The sequence below is a fragment of the Salvelinus namaycush genome, chromosome 36 (assembly GCF_016432855.1).
Source record: "Salvelinus namaycush isolate Seneca chromosome 36, SaNama_1.0, whole genome shotgun sequence".
In the NCBI taxonomy this organism is placed as follows: domain Eukaryota; kingdom Metazoa; phylum Chordata; class Actinopteri; order Salmoniformes; family Salmonidae; genus Salvelinus; species Salvelinus namaycush.
This window is the reverse complement of record NC_052342.1, coordinates 22391308-22400402: the sequence shown is the minus strand read 5'-3', so window position 1 is coordinate 22400402 and position 9095 is coordinate 22391308. Positions and strand designations below refer to the sequence as shown.

General features: G+C 47.9%; 1 protein-coding gene across 1 annotated transcript; it reads left to right on the top strand.

Moving 5' to 3' along the window:
* The first annotated feature begins 681 nt into the window (after window positions 1-681).
* LOC120030482 lies at window positions 682-8882 on the top strand. The gene is made up of 4 exons (XM_038975893.1): window positions 682-765; window positions 1176-2651; window positions 7513-7579; window positions 7669-8882. Exons 1-4 carry the CDS (start codon window positions 682-684, stop codon window positions 8880-8882), a joined length of 2841 nt encoding a protein of 946 aa, XP_038831821.1.
* The last annotated feature ends 213 nt before the right edge of the window (window positions 8883-9095 follow it).

Here is a 9095-nt window from a genome sequence, read left to right as displayed (position 1 = left end):
ACAGGCTTAAGATACCTTAGACGTTTTGTTCTATAGTATGAGATAATAACAGTCAGTTAACATGACCTTCATGAATTTTTAAGCCTTTATTGTTCTTTATTAGCTTTTTTTATTACATAAATGCTTCAAGATTCACAAAAAGTGCCGTTAGCTGATGAAAAATGTATAAGATCTCCTAAGCCTGTGTGTGCAAGGCTGTCATCAAGGCAAAGTGTGGCTGCTTTGAAGAATCTAAAATATTCCTTATGTGTAATTTCATACTTTTGATTTCTTCACTATAATTCTACAATGTAGAAAATAGTAAAAATAAAGTTTGACTGGTACTGTATATCGTTTAATACAGACTAGCTCAAAACATGACTAATCATTGAAAAGGACAAATTACCCAATGGATCATAATACTTTTCTGTTAAGAAAGTGGGGGTGCAAAAACATATGTTTGCCCCCCGTTATCGCCGTTGCTCAGGTGCCTATGGCCTATGCCTCTAACTCTTCAAGACATGGACTAAATGCAAAATGATGAATAAATACAGTAAAACATATCATTATTATTATTGTTGTTGTTACTACTACTACTACTACTACATTACATTAACAACAAAAACAACAACAACTCATTGTGACTGTGTAACTCTTCCAGTCCAGGAGAGGGTACTTCAGAAAGCTCATCATGTGTTGGAGATGCCTGGAGGACCTCTCTCCCTCACTCTGAGAGACAGCCTGGAGACTCCACCCACAACAACCTCCCCAGTCAGCAGTCAGGAGGTGAGGCCAGACTATACAGACACACCTTTACAGTACATGCAGAGTCACATAACCTGTTAGATAAGACATTTATCTACCATAACAAGAGGTCTAAACACACAGATGTCAATGCACTGTTGTTGAGTTTGCACTGTTAGCCCACACTTGAACGTTTGCCAGTTTGTGAGTTATAAATGTGTGGTTTTGTAATATTGACGAAAAAGTCATTTTAACTAAATAAAATCATGTTAAAGTAAAATGAAAAATACCACCCTAGTCACTAAAATGGAAAAACATCAGATTTCCCAGAAAGCAGCTGGATGCAATAATAAATTCATGAACCTATTTAAGTAGAAAAATAATAAAGTATTGTAACCAGTATTACAGTGGAATTACCCTACAAATACCCTGCAATTGTTTTCGAACTCTAGATTCGCCACTCGCTCCAGGTCAAAACATTACCACCTTGTGGTCAAGAACATGTACTTCATTGTCTGAGCTTAGGGAAGCAGAAGATCAACACCATCTGTCGTCTGGGAGAGGCCAAGCTCCGTCTTCTAGGGAAAGTGATAGAGAAAGATCTAGGTGAGGTTGTTCCAGGGGTGAAGGTGACACGCGGTGACTCAGCTCAGCTGGTGCTGGAGGGTTCAGCAAGTGAAGTCCGGACAGCCAGACAGTTGGTTACAGATAAAATCTCTCTGGTGCTGGAGCGTGTGGTGCCTGAGGTGTCCCTCCACCTCCTGTCCTTCCTGAGAGAGGAGTATGGGAGGCCTGGGAACCTGAGCAGTCTGCTGGGGTTGGGACTCCATGTGGAGGTAGAGCTGGGGGACACAGAGCTCCGTCTGTTCTCCCTCTCCTCTGGGGAACTGGACCAGGCTGAGAAAGATCTACTGGGGGAGTTTGGGGAGGAGAAGATTGACGTGCCCAAAGGTGCCCTCTCGGCTGAACTGAAGTCTAAGCTTGAGACGAAGGTGAAGGAGATGAACCAGAGCAGATGCAGGGTGGTAGCCAGGTTTGGTCCTGGGTGTAGAGTGCAGCTGCTGGGCCACCTGAAGCAGGTTCAGGAGCTGAGGGAGGAGATTGGGGCCTTTCTGAGAGACCAGTCCAGTGTAAGAGTTGTGGGACGCCCTCAACAGAACCATGATGGCGCAGTCGGTGAAGCAGGCGCCGGACCAAGACCTAACGAGACGGTCGCAGCCACCAGCTATCACCTCCAGGGGGGGCTGCAGGTAGTTGTTTGTCAGGGTGACATCACCAAGGAACGGGCAGACGCACTGGTGAACGCAGCCAATGAGAATCTGGATCACGCTGGGGGCGTGGCTGCAGCTCTGAGCCGGGCAGGGGGGCCTGAGGTACAGCAGTCCAGCAGGGATCTGGTTAGGCAGATAGGGAGAGTACCCACAGGTACAGTGGTAGAGACTACAGGAGGGAATCTGCCTTGTAAGATGCTGCTGCATGCAGTGGGACCAGTAGGGGGCAGCGTAGGTGGGAATGAGCGCCCTCTGCTGGAGAAGACAGTAAAGGCAGCCCTGGATCTGGCAGAGACCCTGGAGCTCCAGACCCTGGCCATGCCCTGCATCAGCTCAGGGATATTCGGCATTCCCCTGAAGGTGTGTTCTGAGGCCATAGTCTCTGCAGTGAGGGACTTTGGGAGGGAACAGCACATCCTTACCAAGGTCACTCTGATTGATGTGAGTGGAGAGGCAGTGAGAGCCATGCAGGAGGCCTGTGATAGGCTGTTACAGGGGAAGAGGGAGTTTCCTGGGTGGGAGGTAGAGTCCAGCACCACCACTACCACTACACATGCTCCTCAGAGAGACACCACTGCTGCCTCCACCAGGGGACCAGCCGCTCCAGAGGTCTGTGTCCAGGTGGAGATCATCCAGGGAACCATAGAGAAGCAGCAGGTGAGAGAGAGACACACTGACATGGCCACAGCCTTGATTCAACATTCTGTGAATTAGGTTGACTTCATACTGACTCAATGTTCCCTTTCTCTTTTACACTTTCTCTTCCTTTTTCTCTTACCTTTTTCTTTCTTTCTTTATCTCTTTCTTTCCCCCTCTCTGTCTCTCTCTCTCCCCCTCTCTGTCTCTCTCTCTCCCCCTCTCTGTCTCTCTCTCCCCTTCTCTGTCTGTCGGTCTCCCTCTGTCATGATTCTTATGATTCCAATGTTTTAGAAGACCTTAGTACTGTTTCATAGGATACTGCTGACTTTTTCCAGCCCTACCGATCTAAAGAACCTGCTGGCGCCCGTTATAAAATGTTTCTAAAGTCTGTTTTGTTTATACATTCAGTTCAATTGAAGCAACAGCCTCTAGTCTCTTATATGTGCTGGTCCAATTATCTCCATTTCACTTTCATGCGCATATCACTGTGTTAGCTGTAATCAGCCAGCCTCATCCCCTACCAGCCCTCACTCACCTGCTTCTCTCAGCATCCCCTACCAGCCCTCACTCACCTGCTTCTCTCAGCATCCCCTACCAGCCCTCACTCACCTGCTTCTCTCAGCATCCCCTACCAGCCCTCACTCACCTACTTCTCTCAGAATCCCCTACCAGCCCTCACTCACCTGCTTCTCTCAGCATCCCCTACCAGCCCTCACTCACCTGCTTCTCTCAGCATCCCCTACCAGCCCTCACTCACCTGCTTCTCTCAGCATCCCCGCCCAGCCCTCACTCACCTGCTTCTCTCAGCACCCCCTACCAGCCGTCACTCACCTGCTTCTCTCAGCATCCCCTACCAGCCCTCACTCACCTACTTCTCTCAGAATCCCCTACCAGCCCTCACTCACCTACTTCTCTCAGAATCCCCTACCAGCCCTCACTCACCTACTTCTCTCAGCATCCCCTACCAGCCCTCACTCACCTGCTTCTCTCAGCACCCCCTACCAGCCCTCACTCACCTGCTTCTCTCAGCATCCCCTACCAGCCCTCACTCACCTGCTTCTCTCAGAATCCCCTACCAGCCCTCACTCACATACTTCTCCCAGAATCCCCTACCAGCCCTCACTCACCTACTTCTCTCAGAATCCTCTACCAGCCCTCACTCACCTACTTCTCTCAGCATCCCCTACCAGCCCTCACTCACCTGCTTCTCTCAGCACCCCCTACCAGCCCTCACTCACCTGCTTCTCTCAGCATCCCCTACCAGCCCTCACTCACCTGCTTCTCTCAGCATCCCCTACCAGCCCTCACTCACCTACTTCTCTCAGCATCCCCTACCAGCCCTCACTCACCTGCTTCTCTCAGCATCCCCTACCAGCCCTCACTCACCTGCTTCTCTCAGCATCCCCTACCAGCCCTCACTCACCTGCTTCTCTCAGCATCCCCTACCAGCCCTCACTCACCTGCTTCTCTCAGCATCCTCTACCAGCCCTCACTCACCTGCTTCTCTCAGCATCCCCTACCAGCCCTCACTCACCTACTTCTCTCAGAATCCTCTACCAGCCCTCACTCACCTGCTTCTCTCAGCATCCCCTACCAGCCCTCACTCACCTACTTCTCTCAGAATCCTCTACCAGCCCTCACTCACCTGCTTCTCTCAGCATCCCCTGCCAGCCCTCAACCACCTGCTTCTCTCCGTCCACACTTCTTGCGTGTCTATTCCTCTGTCAGTTTAAAAAATATATCATTTAGCCGTGACCGCGAGCGGGGATCCAGACCCAGATGAGTCTTCTGTTGTTAGATTTGTACACTTATTACATTGGAGCAGCGTGCAAAGTGAGCATTGTTGTTACATTGTATAATTTCATTGCCTGTTATAACCAAGAGCAGAGACCAGTCTGAGTAGACTTTGCAAGTTCACTGTCATGCAGCCTCTGAGTGTCAGAGAGGGAAAATGGAGCCCCGCTTCGCGACAGGCATGCTTGCAGCTTTACAGCAAATAAAATGGCTTGTCTCTAGCCTAAGCGGTTAAAGAAAATATGACCCATATTACCAGAGATTACTTTTTTCTTTCTATCGGATTTCGCAAGGATTTTATATAATTTTTTAAAAAACATGTGGGCCATTTTAAACTAATCCCAGGTCGCTAATTATTGGTTTGATAACAAACAAAGTTGTTCAGTCATGTTACCTAGCTAGCAAACAACCTTCTCCCTTAAATTCTGTTTGTTGCATAACGTTGTAAAAGTTGGGAGCAGTGTGTGCATGTGTTGGAGACAGAGAGAGTGGTGTGTGTGTTTCTGAGAGTGAGGTAGACCGAGAGAGTGTAAGGAAGGGTGGGAGAGTGTGTGTGTGTTTCTGAGAGTGAGGGAGACCGAGAGAGTGTAAGGAAGGGTGGGAGAGTGTGTGTGTGTTTCTGAGAGTGAGGTAGACCGAGAGAGTGTAAGGAAGGGTGGGAGAGTGTGTGTGTGTTTCTGAGAGTGAGGTAGACCGAGAGAGTGTAAGGAAGGGTGGGAGAGTGTGTGTGTGTTTCTGAGAGTGAGGTAGACCGAGAGAGTGTAAGGAAGGGTGGGAGAGTGTGTGTGTGTTTCTGAGAGTGAGGTAGACCGAGAGAGTGTAAGGAAGGGTGGGAGAATGTGTGTGTGTTTCTGAGAGTGAGGTAGACCGAGAGAGTGTAAGGAAGGGTGGGAGAGTGTGTGTGTGTTTCTGAGAGTGAGGTAGACCGAGAGAGTGTAAGGAAGGGTGGGAGAGTGTGTGTGTGTTTCTGAGAGTGAGGTAGACCGAGAGAGTGTAAGGAAGGGTGGGAGAGTGTGTGTGTGTTTCTGAGAGTGAGGTAGACCGAGAGAGTGTAAGGAAGGGTGGGAGAGTGTGTGTGTGTTTCTGAGAGTGAGGGAGACCGAGAGAGTGTAAGGAAGGGTGGGAGAGTGTGTGTGTGTTTCTGAGAGTGAGGGAGACCGAGAGAGTGTAAGGAAGGGTGGGAGAGTGTGTGTGTGTTTCTGAGAGTGAGGGAGACCGAGAGAGTGTAAGGAAGGGTGGGAGAGTGTGTGTGTGTTTCTGAGAGTGAGGTAGACCGAGAGAGTGTAAGGAAGGGTGGGAGAGTGTGTGTGTGTTTCTGAGAGTGAGGTAGACCGAGAGAGTGTAAGGAAGGGTGGGAGAGTGTGTGTGTGTTTCTGAGAGTGAGGTAGACCGAGAGAGTGTAAGGAAGGGTGGGAGAGTGTGTGTGTGTTTCTGAGAGTGAGGTAGACCGAGAGAGTGTAAGGAAGGGTGGGAGAGTGTGTGTGTGTTTCTGAGAGTGAGGTAGACCGAGAGAGTGTAAGGAAGGGTGGGAGAGTGTGTGTGTGTTTCTGAGAGTGAGGTAGACCGAGAGAGTGTAAGGAAGGGTGGGAGAGTGTGTGTGTGTTTCTGAGAGTGAGGTAGACCGAGAGAGTGTAAGGAAGGGTGGGAGAGTGTGTGTGTGTTTCTGAGAGTGAGGGAGACCGAGAGAGTGTAAGGAAGGGTGGGAGAGTGTGTGTGTGTTTCTGAGAGTGAGGGAGACCGAGAGAGTGTAAGGAAGGGTGGGAGAGTGTGTGTGTGTTTCTGAGAGTGAGGGAGACCGAGAGAGTGTAAGGAAGGGTGGGAGAGTGTGTGTGTGTTTCTGAGAGTGAGGTAGACCGAGAGAGTGTAAGGAAGGGTGGGAGAGTGTGTGTGTGTTTCTGAGAGTGAGGTAGACCGAGAGAGTGTAAGGAAGGGTGGGAGAGTGTGTGTGTGTTTCTGAGAGTGAGGTAGACCGAGAGAGTGTAAGGAAGGGTGGGAGAGTGTGTGTGTGTTTCTGAGAGTGAGGTAGACCGAGAGAGTGTAAGGAAGGGTGGGAGAGTGTGTGTGTGTTTCTGAGAGTGAGGGAGACCGAGAGAGTGTAAGGAAGGGTGGGAGAGTGTGTGTGTGTTTCTGAGAGTGAGGTAGACCGAGAGAGTGTAAGGAAGGGTGGGAGAGTGTGTGTCTGTGTAAACTGAAGAGTAAAGAAGGTTTCATGCAGTGTTTTCTCCTTACCGATATAATGACAGATCGTTATGCATGTGTCACGGCCGTCGTAGGGAGGAGACCAAGGCGCAGCGTGATAAGCGTACATTCTTCTTTATTTAAAGATTGAATACTGAACAAAACAAACAAAATAACAAAACGAACCGTGAAGCTAATATGGCTAGTGCAGACAGGCAACTAAACATAGAACAAGAACCCACAAAACCAAAAGGGAAAATGGCAACCTAAATATGATCCCCAATCAGAGACAACGATAAACAACTGCCTCTGATTGGGAACCAATTCAGGCCACCATAGACATACATATACCTAGACTACCAAAACCCCTAGACATACAAAAAACCCTAGACAATACAAAACAAGCATACCCACCCTCATCACACCCTGACCTAACCAAAATAATAAAGAAAACAGAGATAACTAAGGTCAAGGCGTGACAGCATGTGCATGTTCCTGCCATTCCTCCAGCCAAATCACAGCTAGGCCTCGGCAAATGTGAGCAAATCAGTCATTCTATGCAGTATTCTATTATACACTGAACAGTGTGAAGTTACATTTAATGGGTTGTATTGAGTAGAGTGTGAATTTCAGTGACAGGTTTTTGATGAACGTTTAGAAAATGTGAACAAGTGTCCAGGGGACTGGGTGAACAGAATCCTAGGCCACTGATACTTGGCCTGGTATCGTATCATTTGACAAATGTTGGTATCGTGACAACACTACTTCAATATGTTTCAGGCAATCACATTGCAGATTCTCTGAAGCCGTTATATAATACTGTGTAATACATGCATAATTACAGATTTGTTTAATAATATCAATTACAGTCCTTCATTGCAGTTGTATTGTTTGTTCTAATCTACAGGCTTTTCAGACTGCCCAGAATGCTATGCATATCAGAGGGTTCGAATTGGGCGCTCGACCAGAGCAAGGTGAGTTACAACACTTCACCTTTAAATCAAATACATTATTACTATGTGATTGATCCATTTCAAGTTATAATTATGAACCCTCCCTATAGACATCAGGATTGTGCTGCTGGGGAAAACCGGAGGAGGTAAAAGCAGTGCTGGAAACACCATCTTCGGACAAGATGATGTGTTCCTCTCAGACAGTTCCTCCATCTCCGCAACACAAATATGTGAAGCTCATACCAAGAACATCAAAAGGAGAAACATCACCCTGATTGACACACCTGGATTCTTTGACACTGACATCCCGGAAGAGGAGCTGAAACCTAAAATAGTCAAATGTATAACAGAGTGTGCTCCAGGACCACATGCCTTTCTCATCGTACTGAAAGTTGAACGGTACACAGTCCACGAGAATGAAGCCGTAGCGAAAATCGAGACGTACTTTTCACCAGAGGCCTTGAAATATGCCACAGTCCTCTTCACTCATGGTGACCAGCTCAATGGTTTGACCATTGAGAAGTTTGTCCAACAGAATGATGAACTGAACAAGCTTGTTGAGAAATGTGGAGGCCGCTGTCACGTGATCGACAACAAATACTGGAACACCAATCAGCAGGGTCGGTACAGCAACCAGTACCAAGTAGCAGAGTTACTCAACACCATAGAGAAGATGGTGAGAGATAACGGAGGAGGGTGCTACACCAACGAGATGCTCCAAGAGGCAGAGAAATTAATACAAGCAGAGATAGAGAGTCTTAGGAAGGAGTCAAAGGGAAAGATGACACAGGAAGAGATGAGAAAACAGGCTAAAGAAATAGTGTGGAAGAAAAGCCTGATCAAACTCTCAGGGATATCAACAGGTGTTGTGGTAGGAGCTTTTCTTGGGGTGGCACTGGTGACAGGGATCCCACTCACACTCGCTACAAAACCACTGATTCATTTAGTCAAACGTCAGATGGCAGCTTCAATGAAAACAGTGCCAACAGTCATGGCGAATGCAGAAGGACCAGTCATTGCAGGAGAGACAGTGGCGCTCATTGGAGTGGGTTCAGGGATAGGCATAGGTGCAGGGGTAGTAGGCATAGCTGCAGGAGTTGTTGCTGGGTCCGCTGCTACAGCAGGAGCATTAAGAGGAGGGATAGTAGGAGCTACTGCAGCAGAGGAGGCAGAGACAGTACAGGAGGCAGCAGAGAAAGCAGCCAGTGCTGTCTACCATGAAGCTAAGGGTCTTTATGACCAAGCAGGACACCTTTTGAAAGGCTACAGTAACAGATCAGATACAACTGGATTCATGCATAAGAATCATACGTGGAATAATTGAAAGAGTGATGGCAAAGTATGTTTCAACATCTGACTAACTATGTAGACATCAGTCAGTTATATTCCACTTTTGAATAGCTTTTTGTCCCATTTCTTTTTCTTTCTGTTTTGTTAAAAGCAGATGACTGGGATATGGTTAAACTGCATTGGGGTTCAGGACCATGACCATCCATAGGCTTATGGTTCACACATGCGGTTGAGGGAGCAGGTTACC

Excerpts from the sequence above, each read along its gene's own strand:
- LOC120030482 (XM_038975893.1), top strand. The coding sequence starts at position 682 with ATGCCTGGAGGACCTCTCTCCCTCACTCTGAGAGACAGCCTGGAGACT. Across the intron at positions 766-1,175 it reads CCCCAGTCAGCAGTCAGGAG|ATTCGCCACTCGCTCCAGGT; the intron begins GTGAGGCCAGAC and ends TTCGAACTCTAG. Across the intron at positions 7,580-7,668 it reads GGGCGCTCGACCAGAGCAAG|ACATCAGGATTGTGCTGCTG; the intron begins GTGAGTTACAAC and ends CCCTCCCTATAG.